Genomic DNA, 26,231 nt, shown 5'->3' with positions numbered 1-26,231 from the left:
AGTGTCGAAGTCTAAAGTTCTTCTGAAGTTTCATTAAAGCATCATGGATAACCGGCTCAACCAATAATATTTCAACCAATGTACGTACATAATTAAGTGTAAAATTTCAAACCTGCAGGGCATGTGTAAACAGTTCAAAGCATTTGATTTTTAGAAGTAACGTATTCAACAACAAATCTGGCTTGAACAAATCAACTGAACGCACGCAACCTTGTTTTTCCTTCTACTAGTAAATATGCAAAAGCTGAACAGAACACGAATACAAGTTGACTCAGTTGGTAAGGAGATGTGAATACAAGATTATGAATTTTTATATCGCTGTGTAGATTGAAAGTATATCTTGATTCATGGTGGTGGTCGAAATCGAAACCATTCAAACTTTAATTTAAAAAAAAAAAAAAAAAAAGAGGCGGAATGGGATGACCAGCCTGGCTGACTCTTTCTAGCAATATGAACATGATGAAGATCTTCCCTGTCACCCGGACTTCATATGTAATCTATTTTGGTGAATAGATAAAGTCTTTTATACGTCTAAACAATAAATTGCCACAACTGGGAATTATAAATTAAGGGACCAATTCTCTTGTTTCCAGTTTCACCCGGTTAAATATTCTATTTCTCACCAAAATTTAAAACAGTCCTTGTAATGGAATGGACCCCTAGCGACACATTGAATTAAATGGACATTCAAGCCTGACATCAGCTCCACAACTAGACATATAGCGACTCTATTATTACGATTCATGTAACGAATTATCCTACGGCCTTCATTACTTCCATGACAGTATGACATACCTACGTTACTTTCATTTTCTGAAAGAGACATATTATTGTTCGAATGGTTGAAGCGCATAACCAACACATTCCCAATAGTATAGCGTGGAGCTTTGTGTTTCATTCCATTCCGACCCCAATAGTAAGCAAAACTGGCCATTTCCAGAAGAACCCTTTCGCCATAGCGTTGCTTCTTTGATGGAAAGAAGAAAGGGTAGCAGAGGGAGCATTGATGAATTGGCTTTGGTGAAGGCAGCAGCATGGGCATGGTATCAACATGGATCAGGATCTGAAGGCCGAGCAGTGCGCGAGTACGATCTTGCAATGCCTAAAAGAGCTCCTAAACCATCAAGGTACAAGATTGAAGCCATGAAAGAGTCTGAAGAAGCTCCTATACATCGTCTCTCACCTCCAACATCAGCTCCTCTTAGTCCATTCTCTACTGCTAGTAGCAAACAAAGCGAGATATCTCTTCTTGATGATTATGAAATCCAGAGGATATCGAAGGAACTTGATCGCTATATGGCAGAGTCGAGTCGAGCCGAGTATTTAAAAAGTTTTCTTGGCAGTGATCATCGCGCTAATAACAGAGTTGTGTCGTTATCAGAAAGTGGCACAAGTGAGGGAAAAAGTAAGCAGAAACGCAAAAATTCAAGAGGGTTTTGGATGAAGTATGGGGCGGTATGTGGCTCGAGGAAAGATGATGTCGTGGATGGTCGGAGTTTTAAAATTGCATATAGTCATGGTGGCCGGAAAAATTGGTAACGGAGGTCAAAACTTCTAGCTGCTGAACACGGGGCATCCATGTCTAGTCAAAATTGATGAGATTGGATATGTTCAGTTGGTTGTCGGCTTGGAATTAAAAGCTCAAAACAGAAACAGTACATTGAGGCGTGGTACGAGTAGTGTATGCTAGTTATGGATCTGATTGAGGTGGACCTTTTTTTTTTTTTTTTTTTAAGTTTTTCAATTCCTCTATTGGTATCATTTTTTTGAATGGAGTGTGAAACTGTGAAGTAAACAAAAAGTGTAAAATCTCTTGCTTTTCTGGAGTTTGCTCCATCAACTTGTAAGGTACTTCTGGGCTGGCTTTGCTATTACAATGATTTGTTTTAAACGGTTCTAACGTAAATTTGTAATTTTTGTTCAGAAATCCTCAGCCAATAACACGACGCTTTATCCAGCTTAGTACCAAGTTCACAAATTCCACAAAAGCGTGAAACTAGTTACGCTTTCAGGGCCAGTAACTAGTAGTAATAGGATCCCCTTCACGCGCCCATTCTCAACGGCACAAACAGCACAAAAAAGGTTAGACCCCACGCTTCCCGGACAAATTCATGGAGAAAGTTTTGGTTTTCTTTCTTGTGTATACCACGCCTTTATCCTCATTGTCTTTAAAGGCGCAGAATTTGGAATTGTTAACTTTGCTTTCAATGACCTTGAGCACGTGACACTACGGCAGATGTCGGGAGCACCCCAACACTCCTTATCCTCTCTAACCCACCTCCGCCATCTCTCCACCAGCGCTGCCGCCACCTCCACCACCACCACCTGGTATGCGCCACCAAAATCCCTCCGCCAACCTCAAATTCAGGGTTCATCAGACCCAATTCTCACAACTCTCTCAGAAGCCATAATAAACTCCCCAAAAAAACCTCTTCAAACCTCACTCAAAACCCTCCTCCCTTTTCTTAAACCCCAGGACATCATAAACCTCATAAACACCAATCCTCATTCCATTTCCCCTGATTCCATCTACTCTTTCTTCACATGGCTCTCTTCTCCCTCACACCCCACCCCCTATCGCCACACCCTTTTCTCCTATTGCACGATGGTCCACTTCCTCTGCAGCCACAAAATGCTCCCATATGTTCACAACCTTGTCAACACTATTGTTTCAAGAAAAGGCAAAAATTCGGCTTTCTCAGTTTTTTCAGCAATTCTCAAGACCAAAGGTAGCCAAAGATCCAATCTTTATGTGATTCTTAACAGTTTGATCATTGCTTACTTGAAATTAGGCCTTTTTGACGATGCAATGCAGTGTTATAGATTGATTAAGAAGCATCAACTTCATATCCCTTTTGAGGCTTGTTTGAGAATTCTTAATCATTTTATGAAGTTAAAGTCTCCAGCTTTGGCTTGGGACTTTTATAAGGAAATTTTGGAAGCTCGGTTTCCACCAGATTTGTTCTGTTTTAATATTTTGATGAACAAATTTTGTAAAATAGGTGAAATAAGGGAAGCCCAGTTGGTTTTTGATGAAATTGGGAAAAGGGGTCTGAAGCCTAGTTTAGTTAGTTTTAATACTTTGATTAATGGGTACTGTAGGTTGGGTAGTTTGAATGAGGGGCTCAGGTTGAAGAGAGTAATGGAGGAGAGTGGAATATTGGCTGATGTTTATACTTATAGTGTTTTGATCAATACATTGTGTAGGGAGAGTGAGATAGATGGTGCAAATGAGTTGTTTGGTGAGATGTGTGGGAAAGGTTTAATTCCGAATCATGTTACTTACACTACATTGATAAAGGGTTATTGCAAGAATGGAAGGATTGGATTGGCAATGGAAGGTTATCAGAAAATGTTAAGTGATGGAGTGCAACCTGATTTAATCACTTATAACACGCTTGTTGATGGGCTGTGCAAGACTGGAGATGTGGGCAAAGCGAGGGGTCTTGTTGAAGAGATGACACGAAAAGGTTTGAAGCCGGATAAAGTTACATATACGAGTCTTATTGATGGATTATGTAAAGGGGGTGATTTGGAAGCAGCATTAGAAATTAGGAATGTCATGGTAAGTGAAGCAATTCAGCTTGATGATATTGCCTATACAGCTCTTATTTCTGGCCTTTGTAGAGAACGGCTTATCAATGATGCAGAAATTATGTTGAGGGAAATGTTAAATGTTGGTTTGAAGCCTGATGATGCTACGTTTACTATGGTCATGGATGGATTTTGTAAGAAGGGAGATGTTAAGAAAGGTTTCAAGTTGCTGAAAGTGATGCAGAGTGATGGACATATACCTGGTATTATAATTTACAATGTGCTAATGAATGGTTTGTGCAAGCTGGGACAGATGAAGAATGCTGACATGCTCTTGCATGCAATGCTCAATCTAGGAGTTGCTCCGGATGACATTACTTTTAACATCCTATTGGATGGGCATTGCAAGTATGGCAACCCTGACAATTATGAGAAACTACGTAGTGAGAAAGGGCTTATTCTTGACTATGGCTCTTATTCTTCACTGATTGCCAGTTTAAGTAAAACCTCAAAACGATACAATAGATGATCAAGCGCCGCATTGTGCTCATCCCAAAGGAATATCTGGATATCAAAACTCAAGGACTTTTTTTACAATAGCCTCAGACTGGATGAAATGTGTTGTATAGGTGGAGAAAACTGGGTATTCCTAGCAAACAGCCTAAACAGCTTCAAGATATCTATTCCTGGGCGGGCGGACCTTTTCCGAGTTGTATATGTGGTTACATTTTCTTGAGGTGGAAAATGCATGCTAGGTAGCTATATCTAGGCTTGTGATAATTCATGGGTGTGGAAATTGCACGGGTTTGCTCAAGATGCAGTTCTGCCGAAATTGAGAAGGATAGTAGATTTAAAAAGGCTCTGTCAAGAACTTTATACAGGTAATTGACGTGTATTATACAGGTAAAAGATTTCTCCTGCAGATGAAAAAAAGGAATCTACACATCATGGCTATGCTGTCTCTAATTTTTTTTTTTTTTTTTTTTTTGGCGGTGGGCTCATTCCTCCTCTTATGAGGAGTTGCTACACTTCTTGATGAGAAACAAAGCAGTTGATTTCTTCTTATTCACGATTGCCATTCGATGATTCTTCACAACACTGCAAGAATGATTGGCTACTTTCATCATTTGTAACTCTTAATTACTAGAAGTCTCTGTTCTATGATCAAGCTTACGGAAGCTAGTATGATTAAGATGTTATTTATTGTTGAAAACCAATGTATTGGATAATCTTGCTCATTGAACTTTCTAGCAAAGGAAAAAAAAAAGGGAATGTAGGAGATAAATTGAAAGGGGCTTAAAAAGTATGACGTTTTCTACTATCTCATTGGAGTAAATTATAGGGACCAAAAAAAAACGCATTTTAGTTTATTTTGCTTCCTTTTTTAATTTTTTTCCCCATAAGTCATTGGAGTAATCCAGCTAGATAGCCTGACGGGGTCAATGTATTGGGCTTAGTGCGATTGATCTTCCAATTAATTGATTGGGTCGCACACTAGAAAACTGGAAATTGCTGTAGTCTGCTTGGACTCGTTCGGCTAAATTTGGCCCTTTTAATGCTTGGTTTATTTAGTTCACACGGCCTTTTAAGATATGAGCTTTACTGCCAAGAAGTTTGTCAAAATAGGTAAATAAACGAATAAATAAAAGCTTTATTACTGAGAAAACCATTCATAATATGAAATTTGACAACAAAAAAAAAAGAGAGAGAAAAAACTATTCACGATTTATACGCTGACACTTCAAAATTTTATTTCGGCAAGTGTATGTCACAAAATATTTTTCAATGCAAAAGCACAAAATGGTACCTATGTAGCTTTTCGTTCTATGAGGGGGCCCTAATTCCAAATGACAAATTATAGAAAAATTTAAACGGAAATGGTCGAAAAGATGGTGGCAAACCGGCATTAGTCTAAATATTTCAATTATTCAAAATAAGATACTTGAGGAAACCGATATCAGTTCTGAAGACATTCTCTCAGACATATTATAGATTCGATAATTGAGAATGTTCGCTTTACTGTATTACATCAACATGTAGTGGATGTAATTTGTATTTCTAGAGAGGAGGAAAACATTGAGCACAAATCAGCACATCATGCAAAGATGTCCAATCATATTTAATCTCTTTGAAATTTCCCTCCGACCATTTTGTAAAGCAATTGATACTAGACGAATTCTAATAATCTCATTAATAAAATTTTGCTTCTTTTCTAGAAAAAAAGATATTGAAGGAAAAGGAAATTATCTAAAAAAAAACTTTTGTGATGGATCCAAAAGTATTTTATTACCAGACTTAAGACCAACAAAACAAGGACAAAGACAGAGATATTGGGTAGGTAGCCATGGTGCCTATAGGCGGCAGGAGCACTAAAGAACCCGTGTGGAATGTGAAAGAAGATGCATGTATTCAACAGCAAATCGCCATCGAAATCTTTAATATAATCAGCAAGAGTGGGGAGATGGTACAAAATTCGAACCCTTTTCATTTGGAATTCGAAATTGAAGTATTCAAAATAATAAATGCATGGGGATTGTTCAATAATGCTACTCCTAAAAGAAAACTGGAAAAGTGCTTAGGGATCAGCATTTATTAGCCTAAAGAAAACAAATAAAGTGGAAACCATTAATGTAAAAATTGTTCAAATTCTTGTGCAAACTGGAAGAACGTTGGATCCAGCAGTGTGCTTTGAGGTATTCCAATAGCCAAAAGTAGACTCTTTTTCCAATAATGGGAGGCAGGTTAATTTCATGTATGAACTTCATCGCCAACTTTGAAATTTGAAGGTTTTGTTGCAGGCCTCCAATTAATATATCAACGTACATTGATTGATATTTAATAATTATGAGTCTCATTGGGCCTAGGTGAATTTTCTTTCTTTTTTTGTGGGGCTCTTGCCTTCTTTGTCCGAATGTTTCTTGATTTATTTTTTGCATTGGCATTTTCAACATGAAAAGACGTAAAAAAAAAAAAAGAAGCTTTGATAGCTCATCATCGAGCACTAGATGCATGTTGATAGAGAACTATCATCATTGGATAAAAAGGATGACAACTTTTTCAACTTGAATGCAATGAATCCGCTGGGCAGAATCCCAATGCCAAATGCCTTAATAATCCAAAAAAATATAACTAATCCCTGCAAAGAAAGAAACACTGTGCTGTTATTGGAAGTTTAAAACTGGGCATGGCTTTGATTATGTTATTGAAAGCCATGTTGAAGTACTCCTAGGTTAGTACAAGAAAAGGGTTTCGCAAATTAATTTTCTGTTCTTGCTTTCAAAATTTGTCTTGAAAAACAATTGTAGAAGCTTTTTTTTCCCAACAAGTCAGGGTCATAGCCAAGAGCCCTTTATTTTTCGGCAGTGTTTTCGTCTGAAATCACGTTAAAGTGTATCTTAACATTATGCAGTTCTCCACATGCGAAATGCCAAAATGCCTTTAAAAAATAAAGTCACAGATCGAAAGAGGAGAAAAAGCTAGCAAGTCACAGTTTGTGTTTCCCACGGCCTGCGCACTAGAAAATGATTTGACAATCATATGTCTAAATCTAAATCTGAGTGTTCTTCTTGTAGTCGTCCATGTCTTATAAAAGGACTCCATGGAGAAGATGTAGTTCATCATAAGTATATGTCAGGTGCCCTAGATTGCATCATAAGTGGAGAAGATGTAGTTCATGAATATATATCATGTGCCCTAGCTAGATTATATTTAATTTATTTTGTGAGTACATACGTCCAACTACTTTAATCTCCCAATATGCTACTACACGATGTACCAGGGAAATGAACCGTGGAATTGTACCATTTTCTACCTCATATAGTATAAACAATTAGTAGTACTCTGTGACAGGGACATGAACTAGTACTATACTACATTATAGGGCCACACTGATCCCTGATATTTGTTTTTTTTTTACTTGTTTCCATCCATTTCTCCATTTTCACTTCCACAAGTACAAAGGCTGGTGGCCACCACCAATGCATTAAAGTTTGGTGGGATGGAAGGTAAAGGTTCAAACCTTACCTTCCATCAATTTGCTACATTAAAAGTGACTCTGCTTAAAAAAATTCAGGCGGGTGCATAGTGCATTTGTCTGGTCCGATGGTGGTTCAATCCCCTCTACGTTACCTTTGGACCTCTTCAGGTCCTCCCCTCCCCTAGTACAGGATAATTTATCGTATCAGCGAAAAAAAAAAGTACCAAAACCAACAAAAGGACATGGACAAAATAAAAGGGAAACTGTTCCCTGCTGGCAATAACTATTCACGTAACTAGCGGCCAAGGCCAACCATCTCATGGTAAACGCAGAAGAATTGAAGAAATTGTTTTGGCGCAAGGGAAGGTGATGAGGGCCTGAGGGGACCAAATCGATAGTACGTACTAGCATATCAAAGCACGTAGCAAATATACAAAAACTTGAGTTTGACACACTTTTTCAAAAGAAGTGTGCGCTTTTATATCATATCCATGTAACAACATAGCAGCAGCTTCTGTCATCTACCCTAATAAAGTGATGAGATTCTAAAAGCGTGGCTAAAATCTAATGTTTTATGTTAATCAATACAATGCGTTTTTGTGCGAGCCGCCGTATTTGATCGGCAAAATGGGGTACTCGAGGAGGCTTGAAAGTTGAAAGGGATCGCAGCCTAATTGGTTGTGCTTTTGTTTTGGTTTCCAGCTGTTTTTCGCATTGCAAGTCTCAACTGCATTTGTTTGTTTGCTTCCATTCCAACCAAAATGCAACCTTCCACAAGTTGCAATCTCCTTTTTTATCTTCTTCTTCTTCTTCTTATTCTTGTTTTTGTTTTGTTTTTTCTTTTGGGGGGGGAGGGGGTGGGGGTCCTAAATGGCATATCCCGATGCTTCGTTGGTTGGCACCAAGTGCATGCTATTTATGTAAGATGAAATCTTATCCTAGTTAGATCTTCATACTGACCTTCTTTCAGTGTATCTGTAGTTTTGCACTAATACTGCATTGGCTAAGAATGCCAAGCATATATGGCTTCTAAAAGAACTGGTTTGCACTCTTTTTTATGGATGGCCTGATCAAATAACTAAAATTGAACCCCTTTTTTTTTATTATTATCATCTACTGGGTTAAACATAAGATTGCCATTTACTAGTAAGGTGAGATTTGGTTCTTGTCATTTCCTAGGTGGCCCCTTCTTTATCCCGTATCATGATTATTGTGAGTTCCTGCACCTAAAATGTCCAGGAAAATTTCCATTCCACTTGAGGACTTGTCTTAATCCATCAATCGTGCTATTGTGAATTCGTCCATGGATATGTCATAATATGTCTCCCTTAGGTATAAGTTATATCATGACGCTAATAAAGAAATTCGGCATGGGATGCTGGAAAGAGTGACTTATACGTGTATCTCAAAAAGGAAATCCAATTCCAATCAGTAGAATATACAATTTGTGATGCAAATTTTGATGTTCTAGACCCAGTCTTCGATCTAATTTAGATGCCCATAATTTTGGATAGATGATATGTTTTTTGGGCGTAACTTTGCATGGATTAATATCATAGTATGTATGTATATCATCTTTACTTTTAAGAGATGCTACTTCGACTCTTGCATCAAGTTCTTAATCAAAAATCTATGCCATACAATATTAGCTTATAGTCAAATGCACAAGATCAATCAAGTTCAAAGACTTGGTTGCTTAATATATAAAGACAAAAGAAGAATGAAAAGAGAAAGAAGAAAGATGAAAAAGACCAAGATTATGATGGGACAATTATTGATGTTACACAGCTAATACAATGTGTTAGTCAATCTCGTGGTGATTGCTAGAGACCTTTATAGGGCTGGCAAATACAGTGAAATTAGCTTGAGAAGTCACTGCCGACTAACTTAAAGTTTATCCTGAGGGGACTGCACGAAAGAGATAAATCCCAAACTCTAATTGTCTTCCAGTCATGGGATTGGCTTTTCCACGTCGCTTTTTCTTTTCGTTCTTTTGTGGTAACTTCTAAGCTTTTAGGCTCCACTCCTCTCCCCACCAAACAATAGATAAGTTAAACCCCACTCAATCAAAATGGTCATTTATTCAAAAAAAAATCGTATATTCAAATTTTACTGTTAATACGAGGGTTATGTAGATAAATAATCTATAAGAACTCATATGACTGTAAGCGACTTATGATCCTATGATATATGTTTTGATTCGTAATGATGATGATTAGAATTGTATCCATCGAAATATTTTCCTATGAAAAAATAATAATAATTAAAAAATAGATACAAAACGAAAAGAAGAAAATAAATCCGCTCATGATGATCTTGTCACTCTTTTGTGCAGGACTTAACTATTCTCCACAATTAATGTACATGACTCAAATTCTACTTCATGATTGGAGTGACAATTCTCTACTGAAACCAAAATTGGACTGAATCTACTCCGGTTGCGTTTGGTTCTGTAGCAGTTGGAAATTTGATTGGACTTGAAATTTGAATAGAGTATACTTGTTTCTGTCGAACCAAAGACAACCTAAAGTAAATCTATTCAGTTCACATAAATTTTGGTTCGTCAAGTATTATGAATTATTGCTCGTACGAGTACACGGCTCTTCCAACCACCAGCTTTTGATCTGGTGGTCACCATCAAAGCATTAAAGCTTGGTAGGATGGGAGGCAATGGTTCAAACCTTGTCTTCCACCAATCGTTATATTTAAGTGACTTTGTTTAAAAAATTCAGACGAGTGCGTAGTGCAACTGTCTGATTTGGTGGTGGTTCAATCTCCTTTGAGTTACCTTTGGATCTCTTTAGATTTGTCCCCTCCCTCTAGTATAGAATAAAATAGGTTTATCGTCTCGGTCTCCTCCGGGTTACCATTGAATTAACAAAAAAAAAAAAAGTACACGGCTCTCCCTTTTAAATGCAGGGTACAAACAAAAACATTGAGAGTAAATCCAATTTCCTATCCCTGGTCTGGTGGTGGTTCAATCTCCTTCGGGTTATTTTTGGATCTCTTCAGATTTGTTCCCTCCCTCTAGTATTCTAGTATAGAATAGAATAGATTTACCGTCTCCGTCCCCTCTGGGTTACCCTTGAATTAAAAAAAAAAAAAAAAAAAGTACACGGCTCTCCCTTTTAAATGCAGGGTACAAACAAAAACATTGAGAGTAAATCCAATTTCTTATCCATTCAGGCTAGCCAGCCAGCTAGCTGGATTAACTTCTAGCAGGTCTGACATCAGTCTCCCTGACAAGAAAAGAATTATGCGATCCAAACAGGAAGAGAAGATACAAAGCTACCCAACAGTGGATTGTCATACAGGATTTACCTCTTACAAAAAAAGTTGTTAAAAAATGAACTGATATTAAAAAATCACCATAATTTACAAATGATGAATCATATGCAGTAACCATATACAGTAATGCACATGCAAAGAACAAAAAAAAAAAAAAAAAAAAAGAGTGGTTAAACTTAATCCCACAAGACAAGATGAAAGAGCCTCTTTAATCATTTTATTTGCGCATGTCGGGAATGTGTAAGCTTTTGAGTAAGGGCCGGGGAAGAGTCTAAAGAAGCTGTCTTCCAGATTGCATGCAACCTTCCTTTTTGTAGACCCCAGCATTACTACCTGTGCTGTGACTGATATCCTAAACTTTAAGAAACTAGTACTACTACTACTAGGTTAATCCTTCTTCTAATAATAATGGCTCCGGTCTACTCCATCGTGGGTTAGGTGAAGAAACTTTATTATTATTATTATTATTTATTATCATCTATCTTCCACCCCAAAATAAAAGGAAAATGGAAAAATCCTTTTAAACACAAATTTGTGAGCGCTACCCGTTTTAGCCAAATCCTTTTTTTTTTTTCCTCCCATACATTAGGCATCTATTGCTTTCTATTATTTGTGCTAATTAAAAGATTCTCTTTAGATGCCAAAATAAAAAGAATTGAGTGCGTTTAAACATTATTGATTGAACCAACCATTAGTTTGAATTATGATTTGCATAACCACCTTTTTGTTGGTATCCCTTTCTTCACAAGTTATTTTCTAAGGATCGGCGCTGCTGCTTCCCACCTAAAATTTCCCACACATGCAAACAAAAAATGAAAATTTGTATTTAAAGGATGTTTTGTTAATAATTAATGTAAGGCAAACATTTGTTATTACTCACCAAAAAAAAAATTCTGTAATTACCAAAAATAGAAAAAGCATTAAGACTGAAATGCGGACCAAGGAAAAAGAACCGAGTGAATGGATGGATATTATAATTTAACGCTTTTTTAGTAACTAACCAAGTACAGTTTGGCATGGAAAACGACCACGTTTGATCAAAAAAGACTGGATGATTATTGTGCTATAGATGATACTAATGTCCAAAAAAAAAAAAAAGGAAGGAAATCACAGACATAAAATAAAAAAATATCTTCACTAGCACAATACAGTAGTAATACTTTACACAGCACAGCACAGGACCCAACCCAAGTCCTGCGGATGCATTATCATGAATTATACATTTCTCGTTTATCTCCAGCTAGCCACCTCACCCCCCCAAAAGAAAAAAAAAATATTTACCAAGCCAGAGCAGCACTATTTGGTACTACACAGACTTGCTACAATCGGCTTTTCCAAATCCCACTCTTCTATTGGCCAAATCAAATTCCACCCACAGATTCTGCTGATGGAAGTTGCCGATGATGTTACTTGCAACTCCAAGGGACTGTGACCGTCCGATGCCTAGACAATGCACCCCGTTACCCATATCATCCATGATTCTTTCTTTATTAACAAATATTTCGACACCCTTTTCAAATTCTAGAACCATATCCCCTATCAGCTGCCCAATTTCAACAGGGTTGCCATCAAAACACATGTCCAGCGAACCACCGTAAACGTACCCCTTCTTCAATTTTGGACCTGCTAGCCGTACAACTTCTTCCCTCACTTTATTGTATGCCTCCTCGACCAAAAATGTATACTGGGTGCCGGAATCGATCATCGTCTGGCCGGAACCGCCACCGTCGGGCCGGAACACGGATTCCGATATGTTCAATTTTTTGGTGCCAATTCTTATGCCCACTAGCCCGATGGTGTAGGCTAGAGGGTCAAAATTGGGCATGCGTTGACCATTCGCAAAAGTCAAAAGATCGATGTACTGAAAAGTGTTTGAGTTCGGATTTTGGCCTAGGTAAAATCCTCCCGCGGGCATTATGTTACCTTGACCCTGTCGGACGGGCACACAATAAGAGAATTTTTGCAACTTAGTTTGGGAGGCAAAGGATAATCTCCCCTGATTCATTCCCAAAATGCCCTTGTCTTCGCTCGAATCGGCTGCGCATCCAAGAACCAGGGGAGGGGTACTCTGGGAACTAGAAAACGTGAATTTTTCTCTGACGAGATTGCCCTCTGCCAATGTGCCGTCGGCATAGAAGTAAGAGTAGTGGCACAATTGCTTTTGGTCACAGGAAGTTGGAACGCTATAATCGGGAATTCTGGGTTTACACATGGGGTGCGTACAAGGCAGAACGGAGAAAGAAGAGGAAAGAGAAGGGTCGAACATCGTCGTAGGAGGTGCCGTTCTCGGTGATGGACTCTTGTTGTTGCATTGAATCCAAGAAAGTTGGCTTCCGGTGTCCAAAACCATTTGCTGGCTCTGTGGGGGGGTCCCTATTGGTAGAGAAACAATCAGAGCCATGGAATACTTGAACGAAGATTTGTAATCGTATGGCAATGGTTGCTTGACCTTTTCTCCAGCATTCCGGTTCCGTTTCTTGGTGCTCGTTGATGATGAAGCAAGAGACGAGAGAAAGCTTGTTTCTGACGAAGCATGTTTGGATAGAGGGGCTGAGGTTAGAGGAAAAGAAAGAGAAAAGGAATGGTCCAAGACTGTTGCTTTAGTCAGCTTTGAGTGATGGTTCTTGTGGGCTGCTGATGAAAGATTGTGAAAGCTGAAGAAGAATATGAGGGAAAGAAAGAAAAGGGGGCTGAAGGAAGCCATGGATGAAGAAGAAGTTCAAAACTTCAAGAGCTTCCTGAGAAGAAAACAAGATTGTTTTTTGGCAGAGGAAACTTAAAGGGGGAGAAGGGAGCGAGTCTGGACTCTGAAGTGTGGGGAAGAGCGTGAGAAGTGGAGAGGGGTTGGTTGGTATTTATATGGGTTGGAAAGGGTCCGGAAAGAACAATGCAAAGCCAAAAAAGCAAAGAGAGCGGAAAAACGCGGTTTCCTTATTATTGATGAGTTGTTGCAGCTAATTGATCGCCTCCTTAGCTGAGCAGTACTGCTGGTCTGTCCGAAAATATAAAGACCGAGTGAAGTGAGGGAGATTCACCGTGCGCTGGACTGTCCTTCTCAATGGTGCCACATACGTAGCCTCTGTAATTTGCTATAATTAGTTTAATTTAATCACCCAAATAGTTATCTTTTCACTACTGAATTCTTAATTCAATTGGTTATTTTGCTCCCTCCTCGGGATCAACTTTTTTTAATAATTAAAGTTTGAATAGATTTGACTACGATCATCATCACGAATCAGAGTAAGTCCACAAAATGATATGTAATTAACAAGAGCTCTCACATATCGTCCATATAATTAAAATACAACAATATTCTTCAATTGGAAAGTGGACTATAATTTGGGACAGATGAAAAAGGAATACAGGACTATTAAAATGGGACGAAGAGAGTAATAGGAAAATGTGATCACGAAAAATGACGTAATTTTTTTGACGAAAAATGACTGTCCAAACAAGACTTTATTAACTGTGCCAATTTTTGTTGATCTCCTGAAAGTCTTCTATGTCGCAGGTTAAGGGACAATTTGCCGAGCAGATCGGGCAGTGTCAATTATTCTCAAAATCCAATAGCTTTCGCTCAAATTGGAAAAATTTTTATTTTTGTGAATTCAAATTTGTATCACTCGATTTAGACCATAGATCGCTTGTAATTTTTCCATATGAGGGTCTTGATTGACTTCCGTAGTTGCACCTATCACTACAAGCTCTTAATCTCTAATTGTCACACGTTCAACTCATTATCATCATAGTTGGCAATTGCTCAAAGATTGGCTGCAATTTTACTGTCACAACCATGATATGAAAAGTTTATTCTTGCCGTCAAGCTTTTTTTTTTTTTTTCATCTGTTGAAAAATGTTGTGCTTACGTGCTCCCTAGGAATTTAAAATACATTAACACAAGGACTCGTATTGAAAGCTACGGCTAGTAAAATACTACTAATCTCTTGCCAACTTGGCAAGTGTTCTCAAACTAATCTGGTTGGGCGATCCTGCCCTGGTCGCGACTTTTCACCCTGTATTTGATTGAATGGGAGGTTGTTTAGGTACTTCCGAGTTCCTCACTTTATTTTGTCAAAGCATGGACTCGTGAATTTAAACTCCATTAATATCCCAACAGCTGGCCTGCCCTTATTGCTAACTGCCAAGAAGAACCTTTGGGTCTCGGGCTTGTGCTCATCCTCTTCTTCAATTTGTGTGTTGACCCCAATAAAAAGGGCAAAAAAAAAAAAAAGAAAACCTTTTTTGTCCTACCAAAATTGAGGTCAAGTTAATCAGAACGGTTAACAAATCCCACAAATTATCCAATTAAATCTAGTAAACTTCATTCATTCTTTCTTTTTTTTTGTCACCGTCATCTTCTCCCTCATTTTGAACCTTGAATTTTAACAAGGAGAAAAAAGTTCATGTCCACGGAGTAGTGTATTAGAAACTTCCAAGGCTCATAATTACAATTCCAATTTCCAACCCATATGACAGCTACCCTTGTGGTTCACCTAAATACTGTAAATCTTGATTTGTGAACTGGAATCTTTCTAAGTACAAATGTTGGACATTGAGTGATCAACAAAAAGAGTGTCCAAACCGCAGCAGCTTCTCTTTTGCTGGCTTTTTTTTTTTCTTTTCACTTTGCCCTGCCGAATAAGAAACCTTTAGTTAAAGTCAATTGCTCCTACAATATCATCAATACAACAGATGGAGGATTCTCACTCAGTTTCGTTCAAAAAGTACTAAAACATCTCTTATTAATATCATATACACACGTCTTTAGATCTTGTCTAATCCATTCCTCATCTGTTCACATTTTCTTTCTTTTAAACGAGTAATTGAATCTATGGGACCAATAGCAGCTGCGGGTCATCATGTCTCTATCAAACACACTAAGGTTTGGCACTAAATTCCTTGGAGCCTAGAATTTGTCAAGGGATTCTAAACACGGTCCATCGTGGCTCTTGCCCTGAGGCCTATACACGTAGATACGCCTTGATTAGGGTCTTTCTTAATAATAGTTCTTGGCGTAATTAGCAGATTATGGTTGGTTAATACTTACTGATAATAATTGCTTTGTTTGCTTAGAAATTCTACGCATTTGTTGATAATCGGTTTTTTCTTCCTCGAGCTAAAAAGAAAAGGCGTTTAGCAAACTTTGAAAGGAAGCTGCGTGGCCTTTGAAAGATTGTCCTGTCACTCCCAGCTAGGTTCAATCTTTGGCAGCTGAATCCCATCAACAAATAATAAGTGCTGGCCATAATTTGTTTCATCAAACCTTGTCTTGGTGTCTCCGAAAATATCATGCTGTTGGGAGGTGCCTTGACAGAATCGTGAGAATCTGGTGAGTCCTCTCTAAGTGCACGTTTTCAGATTAGCAATATTTCTTTCCACTTTTGACACTAGAGTACAACCCCAAAAAAAAAAATTCTAGTGTAAAGGGTGATTATTCCTTGTGCTAATCTATTGTGAAGGAATTGTCTCTGCTTCTAAGAAAATTAATTATTATACACGTTTTCCTTTGGCATGCTGAATGAATGGTAACTATACCATTTTGCACGTGTGATATGTATTTAGACCTTAATGTATACATTGTTAATATAAAAAGATCAAAATTTTTCTTGATTTTTCTACAAAAGGAGGAAACTAAAATTAAAAGAAGAACAAAGAGTGGCAAGGAACTTCTCACACATCAATTCTCAATTCTTAGCCCCCCAAGGCTGCTTTAAGTAATTATATATTTCACGTGTTCTACACTTCAGTCATAAACAAAATATGGTGTTTGCTTCACAGAAAATGACTCATCATGGTTTTTCAAGTCACAAAATTTGACAAACCGAGTCAATTCATATGCTCCATCTAACCTTGGATGTAACTCTCAATAATTATGACAAGGCTGTCCAGTAAAACCAGACCTTCCACGTACCCTCAGAAGCCAATTATGAAAGCAGCATCAGTGACCAAATTCTGGGTTAACTCGAGCCAAGTGGCTTAATGAAGTGCGTTGAACTAGTCTAGTCACTAGTAATGAGGGTTCCTTTCCCCATTCCTCTTTTTCTTGAGAAAGTTGGGATGACTCAACTCTTGGTTTTTTGTGCCCGTGGACTAACTTCTATTATACCTCAAATGTGTCACCATCTTAGACTGAGAAGCAAGACTCTTGCAGTCTACCGTCTCTATTAGAACGGATAGGGCATCATCAATTCTAATTGGTTTTTGGAACTATTACAATCATTGACGTTCTTGTCTTAAACAGTTAAGGATTAAGAAGAATTAATGAAGATTTAAGGATTGAGGTGGATGAGCTCTGAATGTTCAATTTATCATTATTTGATGTTTTAGCTGAATTAATAATAGAAAAATTTGTTTTTGATGATGTACAATTTTTTTAGGCCCTACTAGGGATGTAATTGAACGGAATTGCTCGCAAGTAGGTCAAAAACTTGACTCGAACTCGAGTTGACCGAGTTCGAGCGCCTCGATAAGCTAAACGAGTGGAGTTCGAGCATATAGAAACAATGCTCGAAGATTCGTCGAGTCTTATCGAGCTTTTTAAATTTAATTTTTAAATATATTATTATTATAAAATCACCTTTATACCCAAAAGAGTTGTTGAATTTATGAAATATTTCAAATCATATAAAAATTTTTAAAGGGCAATAATATCTTTTTGCTAAAAAATTGTCAATAAAATGAAAATTTCTAACTCAAACTCGACCGAGCTCGATAAGACTTGCATTGACTCGAGGTCATGTGAGTCGAACTCGAGTTCTACGAGCAAGCATCAAGCTCGAGTTCGAGTTCCAATAATACTACTTACTTGAGCTCTTGCAGTCGAGCTCGAGTATCGCTATACTCGAGTTCGACTCGATTCGATTATATCCTTAGGCCCTACAGCTTCTTGATGGAAACTGGACCAACCGGGGTTCGATTATGGTTCAAAGTTGATGGCTATACTAGCCTGTACGTATTGCATGAAATACTTGGGTCATCACATTACGGTATGGGTACAGCTTTTGACTCTACTGGTGGTTTAGGGATTCTGAAGTTGTTAGCTGGCAACTGATTAGTGACCCTCAATTGAAATAGGGTTAATTCCACTTTGTCCCTCCAAACTTTGGATGATTACCCACTTCAATCCCTAAATTTCAAAATGGAACACTTAAGTCCCTAAAACTTATAAATTGAGATACTTAAGTCCCTAAACTTATAAAATAGGACACTTAAATTCCTAAACTTATAAAATGAGACACTTCGACCACCAACGACATTCAGGATTCTGTCAACAAATTTCCTTAATTAGGAGGTATTTATACGTTTAGGGATTTAAGTGTCCCATTTTGAAGTTTAGGGACTGAAGTGAATAATCATCCAAAGTTTGGGGGGACAAAGTGGAATTAACCCATTGAAATATGCCAATATGGGCTTTCATTGGTAATTTTTTATTCAAAAGATAATGAGAGTGAATAGTGAATTATTTACATAAATTTATTTACTTTCATTTTCAACATATTTTTTTAATAATCTTTTTATCTCATATATATCATATTAAAAAAGTGTTATAATATCTTTTTTATAAAAAAAAATTCCAAATCATCTACCATCCAAACACACTATGTTGTGTGATTTTGTTATAAGTTAATAAATCTGAAAATATGTTTCATACAAAATTTTCTAACTCACGAGCCCCCTGAGGAATGAGTGCATGTGCATTTGTTTCTTTGATGAACACTTGATCATGTGACAAGACCTTTGTGTGAAATAAAATTGATGGCAAAAGTTTCACCTGAAGCAACTGGAAAAAGCCCAGATGAAGTTAACGTTGAAGGTGAGAATTAAGAAAAGTTAAAAGAGTAAAAAGAACCCAAAAGGTAGTATGCTAAGATTGATATTCACGGATTCTTGTTTTCACTGAAGGGATCACGGGCAGGCTAGTATTGATCTTTTTGATGTTGAACTTGGAGCGGTTAATCTGTCTAAATCTCCTCAAGACTAATCAATCAGTATTCACATCCAATACCCATCGATTGATTTGTTAAAGTTATCTTATCTAGAATAATGAAATTCGAGAGGTTTGCCACTAAATCTTTTCATCAGTTTCTTTCAATCAAGGATATGACTCATATCCACTTTCACAAATATAGAACTATTCAGAAGAGGTAGCTGTCAACCGACTCTAGGATGAGCTTACGTGCATGCATGATCGATATGCCAATCAAAGAATTGAGTAAAAAGCCCAAAAAAAAAAAAATTTTTTTCAAAGAATTGAGTAACGTACTCTTTTTTTTTTTTTACTTCTTCTTCCTTTTTTTTAAAAAAAAAAAAAAGAAAAAGGGTGAAAAACCGACTTGGACAAGGTCGTATTTGTTTAGTTTGATGATACAGGCTACTTTGTGCTAAGTTAAGTGGTTTCATGTTCATTTTATATCTTTTACCATATTATGGCAAAATTTGGGTGTAATTCTTTGAAATTTCTATAAAGCTTATCACTAGGTGTTGGTGCAGTTTTTCGGTTGGTGTTGATGAGTGTACTGCAAATTGTAAATTTTTTTTTTTGGGTGTTAAAATAAGCTTTCTCTACTTGTTCAGACAACTCTTTGTAAAATGGAAAATAAGTTACTAGCAGTTTGGAGTGAAAAGGGTATGGAAATGAGTGAAAGGTTCAAAGAAATCAAAAGAGAACAAGCTTTTTTTCGAGCACTACTATCAAATGAGGGAGGAGTTAGAGAGTTTTTTTTTTAAAAAAAAAAAAAAAAGAAACAAGATTTTTTTTTTCCTTCGAGCACTACCATCAAACGAGGGATGCTACTTTAAGAGTTATACTAACTAGTTTGATGGCTCAACAGAGAGGAACTTTATCCTTCCAACAACCCTACTAAAAGATTTGGAAATTCGAGTTGATGATTTATACATAAATAAGAGTTCCTTCTACAAAAAAAATAAATAAATACGTATTGAGGCTTAGTAATGATTAGATTTCTAGGCAGAAGATTGAATTGAAAGATAAGATTTACGCGATTATAAATAAAAAATTTTGGATTCAAAACTTTCTACTTTAAAAAAAAAAAAAAAAAGAAGAAGAAAGATTGCATTTCAAGAATTCACCAATTAGTCAATTACTAGCCCGTCTAGTATGTATCTCCATAATTGAGGGCCAAATTGTTTAGCAGTAGCAGGGAGGCCGACACACTTAATTTGCATATCACCGTGTGACACATAATTGCCGACTGCTCCAGCCTAATGATGAAATGCTTTGATTGTGAGGGTAGTATCATCTCTGCTGTTAATTTGTTTAGAGATCTCATTAATTTCTATCAATTTCAAATCTATAGGAATGACCCCATAATAGCCTTCTGGACAGTGAATATCTATAAGATCTGAAGAGAGAGCATAAACATATAAACATCGCATAGAAACTAAAGATCTAAAAATCGATTGCACGATTTGTGAGAGGTCTCAATCGTCGTGAAAGCCCTTAAGTTCAGATACATGTTTATTTCCACCGGTGGATGTATGTGCAATCGACATCGCCATTTGCAGCATTGACATCGCCAACTTTCTTGAGGTCCTCCCATTTTTGGTCATTGATCTTGGCCATGCTCCTTAATATTGGAGCCCTTTAACAAAGCATGCATCTATAAACATTTAAATTTTTTTGGATGCTCATCCTTTTGATAATTTTTCTTTTATAGAAAACAAGAGCGATTTTATTAATGAGATTATTGAAAATCGTCCAGCACCATTTATTTGACAAAAGTCGGAAGGGAGTTCCAACTTTCACAGAGACAATACAAAGTTGTCCGATTTTGCAGAGCGGGCTAAATTATGCGCAATCTTATTAGCTTCTCTGAGAATTCAATTTACATCAACAATATCGTGCTCTAAAAAGCTAAACGAACATACTCAATTATCCGAGACAATGTATTCATTACTTCGGATAAGTTTTGACAAATGAGGATGCAACCTTCCAAAATGTAACTTGGAATCATTGACGGCAATGACGTATAGAAAGAAATTGAACGCCCTGTGTTGATTTGATTAATTCCACACGTTTTATACTCACAGGAATAGCCTTATTGACGTTTATCCTTCAACTGCCAAAATAATTGGGAGCAAATTCCAAATTGGAGTTCTTGTAAACAATCTCAAAGATAAGAGCGAGACTTGTGTTTTGTCTTCATGACCCCATTGAATAACAGTCAACTGGTACGGGGCCAGATTCCGCAATTCGGCTAAGCTTTTAATAGCTTAAGCCAATATATATATACATGTATATGTATACATCAAGAAGCTGGCAAAGCAGTTCTTCATAGTTGGTGAGAACAAGAGAGAAGAAAAAGACTATAAGTTATGCATCCTCGAGCTAGAAAATGGATGAATTCAAGCCAAAAAATGGTCCTCGCACATGCATGTTAGCTTCTGCCTTAAATACATAACCAAAAAAAAAAAAAAGAACGTTTATCCATGCAATTTCCAGAAGATCCTAATTGAAACTCGACACAGCATTTTATCTTAGATATATAGCTTCTTTGATGTGGTCCTAATGAACACCCCAAGAAAAAAAAAATCAAGAAAAAGTTTTTTTTTGAAAGACAAAAATTGAGGGGTTGAAGTAGCCGGATGCTGGTTCATTAATTGTTATTAATGTTCATGTTAAATCATGCATTGAAAGACATCCCCAAGATTATAAAATACAACCAATTACTTTCTCTTAAAGATTTTACATCTCATTTTATATTCTCTTGAATCTTACACGCTCCCCTAAATTTTTCAGATAAATGTAAGTTTGCCTATGAAAATCATGATAGGAGAAGAAAAAAATTACGAAGAAAATCAAACATAATAACGTTCAAAACTAGTCAACTGCAATATGGAAAAGAATATAAAAAAGGTAAAAAGAAAAATTCCCAAGTGCCCTTCTTAAGAATTTGGCAATACGAAATGAACAAGGGCTGGGCTTTTAAGCTTATATCGCAGAGCTGGGCTTCTAAGACCGTTCTTATAGATTGGCTATTGACCGGAGCAAGTAACAGGCCTCTCTCTTCGATGTATTATTAACAAGCCCAAGAGACCCCCTTTTTTTTTTCCGTCCTTCGTACTTGAGCATTGTTATTTCTGTTTTTCCATAATTTAAAAATATGTTTTTGTACAATACTTAATATTGAAAATTAGCATTTCAGTTTGGTTCAACCATTTTTTTTTTTTTTTGGCCAGCCAGGCTCTGTTTGGACCTTGGAATACTCAAATTCACGAATTCGCATGCAAGTGAAACACGCTTTGATGTTTTATTTTCTGAAAAATTTAGTCAAACCGCTCTCTTTTCCGTATCTCCGGCCTCCTCTGCAGTTTGCTTCTCTGATGATCTGATCAAGAAAAGGTACTTTTTCTGTTTTTCATTCTACTGTTACAGTTTCCCTCTACTAATTCAAGATATGTCGGTATATCGATAATTTGCCTTCTAAGCTGATGCATGCCAAGCGAATTTATTCGTGCAAAATAATCTCACGTCCACTTATCTTTTGGTTCGGGATGTTTTGAATTTCATCTGGGATTCGGATATTTGTTATTATTAAGAAGACTTTCAGTTTACCTCTGCCTATCCAGTTGACTAAAATTAAGAAATAATTATAATAAAATCACGTTTTTTGGTAGTGACATGCATCAGCTTATTGAGTAATGGCTCTTGCAGCATTTCTTACTAATGCAGTTTTTTGGAACTTTTCTTGAAGTGAAAACTTCGTACTACTCAGGCGTAAAAATGATGAGTAGTTCCCCAATATAGCCAAAGTAGACTTGTGCTTTTCCTTTTTTGGTTTGATTTAGCGCCTGAGTTTTATTTTCCTCTAGTTCTTTATTATTGTAAACTGGTTATTTTGTATTGGTTGTACCAAGGATGAATTACAAAGTTATAATTTAGTGATTTACAAGTGAGAATATGTAAATATGGACCAAAGGCTAGTGGGATTTGAGTTCAAGCCATATGAATATCTTCGGAATGAGATTCCTACAAATTTCCTTCTGGATTAGTCGCTTAGATATCGTGGTTAGGGGATAGTCCTGGTTATTAAAGATCTCATCTAAAACTTACTGTAGCTTTCCAAACCAAAGCTAGGAGAAAATATTTCTTACTTGGCTAACTCAGATAAGTCAAATTTTTGTTTGGTCTATGCAGTGTGGCATCTTGGAAGTTATTACAATTTAGTTTGAACTGTGTTTTTGTGTGTGTGACAATCAACATGTATAGGGTAATGATATGAGATTTGTCAGTCCTCTGTTGAGGGGAACCATATTCTACTAGTACTAATTGAACGCTAATCCAATTGAAAAAAAAAAAAAAAACCATCAAACGCAAAATCCAATTCAAAATCCTCATAATTGTTACTAATTGTGGAAGGAATTCCGGGACAAATCTCACCAAATGAAGTCAGTGGGATTCCAACACCATTGAAACTGAAGCATCTGATGAGAAGAACACATTTGTGATATCTAAATCTGATCAAACCAAATCCAACCTTCTAGTTGAGCTCAAACTGCCACTGCACAAAATGCTTTTTCATTTCCCAATATTTCTTTCCTTTTGCCTCTATGTAATCAGCCATCGTCAACCGAAGACTTTGATAGTGAATGTATCAGTTTGGTTCTATTAGTCGACTTTTGATGTCAGTACACGAACAACCGTTTGGCCCAGGATTCAGGAGTTCACACAAATTTCAGCCATAGCACCATCCAAGCACAATGGGCACGAAACCAACATAAGACTCTCCATGTATCCTCCGTACATATAAACAAAATCGCAGTGGCAATAGTGGAAACATGTAAATCTAGTAATGGCTCCAAAAATATGTACTTGTAATGTTTGTGTAGAGATTAAGGAGTAACAGTAGTGTCACTATTTCATTTCAAATTTCTGACTACATAATCTTCAATCACTGACTGATCCTTAGAGAAGTTATCTTTTGATGCTCAGTAAGAAGAAACCCAGGTTATTTGATGCCTAGATGATGGTTTCTTTTCCAAGGAATAAACCGAAATCAAAATGCCACTGAATGTTGAAGCTAATACACCGTTGAACAATTATGTTGAGTAAGATGGAATATAAGTTGTCTGACTTTTGGTCATTCATTCATTCATCTACAGCTTATGGATGTGATTGAATTTCATAGTGTTACAGAACTTCATGCAAGTATGAGAAACATGACTTCCTTTCAGTTTTCACTGGTCTAGCTGCATGTGTATTCCGCTTGGCAGTTATTATGCAGAGCATAAGTCTGCCAAATTACAAAGTAGGACAATTTCCTGTAGTCTTTGTTTAGTTATTGAGGTCAGAGACTCATCTCCGGCATAGTCCCAATAATTGGATGACAGATATATGCCGAAACGCTGTCTCATCATACTTTACTGCTATTCTTTTGGATGTCTTCAGGTATTGTACCTTATCCAATTTCCTTGGTCCATAAAGATAAGTGAATTTGCTCAGTTGTTTCAAATGATTGTATGTGGAGTTGTTTAGTTTTTAGTTTTAATTCACTTTTCAGCATGTGGGAATTGAATGGAAATAGTTTCTTGGTTTGGTCTTTATTGTATCTTCTTGATAGTTGATACTCAATAAGCTAAAACCTGAGACTTATTTGAGAGCTATATAACTATGACATACTGTAAGCATCAAATAGTTGTCAACTTCCTAGAGGATTTTGAGGTGATACACACACACACACACACACACATATATATATATATATATATCTTTCTCTAATGTAAAATGCAATCTTCACCACAATAGACATGTTTTACCAGTGAAATATTATCCCAGTAATCTGTCATAGGCCACAATCACCCTTTACTTGAAGCTTATTCTGGTGCATGGATATTTTTACCTGAACCAATTCATAACGTATATTCTGCATTCATAATATTTTCTCAATGAAATCATTTAGGCGAGCTTGATCATATTTGCCATGCATGTGCTATATGCAGTTCATATTATGTGTTTTCTTCAAGAGATCAAGAACTTGGTCGACAAGTACGAGGGGTCCTGCATCATGGGCTACTCAGATATTATTCTCAAATTTTTTCATCTATACAACAACCCCCTATTCAATTACTATATGAGTTGAGCTTTTGGATAGTGATTTTGGTCTCTTGTTTAACTGATTTGTAAGTCTATTGGGGTTGTGTTCTCTGTCTTTTGAGTATTTGCAGAGACGCACTGAATTGGTGAATGTTGTTGAGAATCTTGAGGACGCTTTCCAATTTTTATATTTTCTGGTCCAATGTTGGTTAGTTTAAGAGTTTAATACAAAACATTCTTCTTCTACTATTTAGTCATTTTTTTCCAATAGGTTTTAGTGCTTGAAACCTTTGCAAGTCTTTCATTCCTCAAGTTTTTTGTAGATCTTTGTCCTTGATTGCAGCAACAGCATATTGCTTGTCTTTGCAACTCCAGACAGATAGAACCTTTAGAGGATGAACCCTGAGATGGTCATACATAACGGTGGATGCCACTGCAAAAGTGTACGATGGCGAGTCCAAGCACCAGCCAGCATTGTTGTCTGGCAGTGCAACTGCTCTGATTGCTCCATGAGAGGGAATACTCACTTTATCGTCCCTTGTATAAGATTTGAGCTTCTTGGAGATTCCAAACAGTTTCTCACAACCTACACCTTTGGCACTCACACTGCTAAACACACTTTTTGCAAGATTTGTGGCATAACCTCCTTCTATGTGCCTCGATCTAATCCAGATGGTATAGCAGTTACATTTCGTTGTGTGGACCCTGGAACGCTAAACCATGTTGAGATCAAGCAAATTGATGGTAGGAATTGGGAGGATTCCATTAGTCAAACTGGCATTGCCGCTTGTTCCAAAGTTTTGGATAAGGAGTCGAAGTGAGTGCCTTCTAGACCATCCAGTTTGATGATTTGTGAAACTTCCGCTGAAGATCAAACATTGACTTATGCAAAGTTATCAGTATTGCATTGCGTTTTATGTTATTTGCTAATTGCCAATGGAAAAGAAGAAAAAGAAGAGTTGCCATTTATAGGCTTTTTGGTTGAATTTTCAATCAAATTTTTTACGTTTTTGTTCGTCTTCGTTTTGTAAAGGAGAATGAGGTTTCTACTTTCTAGACATTCTCTGTAAATGTATATATCATTTTCCCTTTTTTCCTCATGTTTTTATGAGACACGAAGAAAGAGTATAAAATTGCATCAGTTGGATATGATGATCCTAAGTATATTGCAAGCTTAAAGCCTTAAAAAATTGCATAGTTAGGATATGAAGTTAGACATGGTTAAAGTATGAAAGAAAAGCTACATGATCTAAGTATGCTACAAGCTTAAAGCCTTAAGCCAAATAAAAAAAAAAAAAATTTTTGTGGCTACTTAATTTGCACCAATTTAGTATTTGATCATCACAATGCATTTCCTATATGTTCTCATTTCCTAAAGTT

The 26,231-nt window shown here is 36.8% G+C and overlaps 2 protein-coding genes and 1 pseudogene across 2 annotated transcripts; 2 read left to right on the top strand and 1 right to left on the bottom strand.

Moving 5' to 3' along the window:
- The first annotated feature begins 1,534 nt into the window (after nt 1–1,534).
- LOC113700382 (uncharacterized) lies at nt 1,535–4,733 on the top strand. The gene is made up of 2 exons (XM_027220818.2): nt 1,535–1,707; nt 1,925–4,733. The coding sequence occupies exon 2, from the start codon at nt 2,237–2,239 to the stop codon at nt 4,061–4,063; it is 1,827 nt and encodes a 608-aa protein (XP_027076619.1). The 5' UTR covers nt 1,535–1,707; nt 1,925–2,236; the 3' UTR covers nt 4,064–4,733.
- A 7,181-nt stretch (nt 4,734–11,914) lies between these two features.
- Nucleotides 11,915–13,643, bottom strand: LOC113699405 (aspartic proteinase PCS1-like). Its single transcript, XM_072060222.1, has one exon. It carries the CDS (start codon nt 13,500–13,502, stop codon nt 12,105–12,107), a length of 1,398 nt encoding a protein of 465 aa, XP_071916323.1. The 5' UTR covers nt 13,503–13,643; the 3' UTR covers nt 11,915–12,104.
- Nucleotides 13,644–21,919: 8,276 nt separating this feature from the next.
- LOC113700957 (uncharacterized) lies at nt 21,920–26,000 on the top strand (annotated as a pseudogene).
- The last annotated feature ends 231 nt before the right edge of the window (nt 26,001–26,231 follow it).

This window comes from Coffea arabica, chromosome 7e, assembly GCF_036785885.1.
Source record: "Coffea arabica cultivar ET-39 chromosome 7e, Coffea Arabica ET-39 HiFi, whole genome shotgun sequence".
Taxonomy (NCBI): domain Eukaryota; kingdom Viridiplantae; phylum Streptophyta; class Magnoliopsida; order Gentianales; family Rubiaceae; genus Coffea; species Coffea arabica.
Note: the sequence above shows the minus strand (reverse complement) of the source record. Positions and strands in the feature narration are given on the sequence as shown.

What these genes read in the sequence shown, in the direction of transcription:
- LOC113700382 (XM_027220818.2), top strand. Translation starts at nt 2,237, where the DNA reads ATGTCGGGAGCACCCCAACACTCCTTATCCTCTCTAACCCACCTCCGC.
- LOC113699405 (XM_072060222.1), bottom strand. Translation starts at nt 13,502, where the DNA reads ATGGCTTCCTTCAGCCCCCTTTTCTTTCTTTCCCTCATATTCTTCTTC.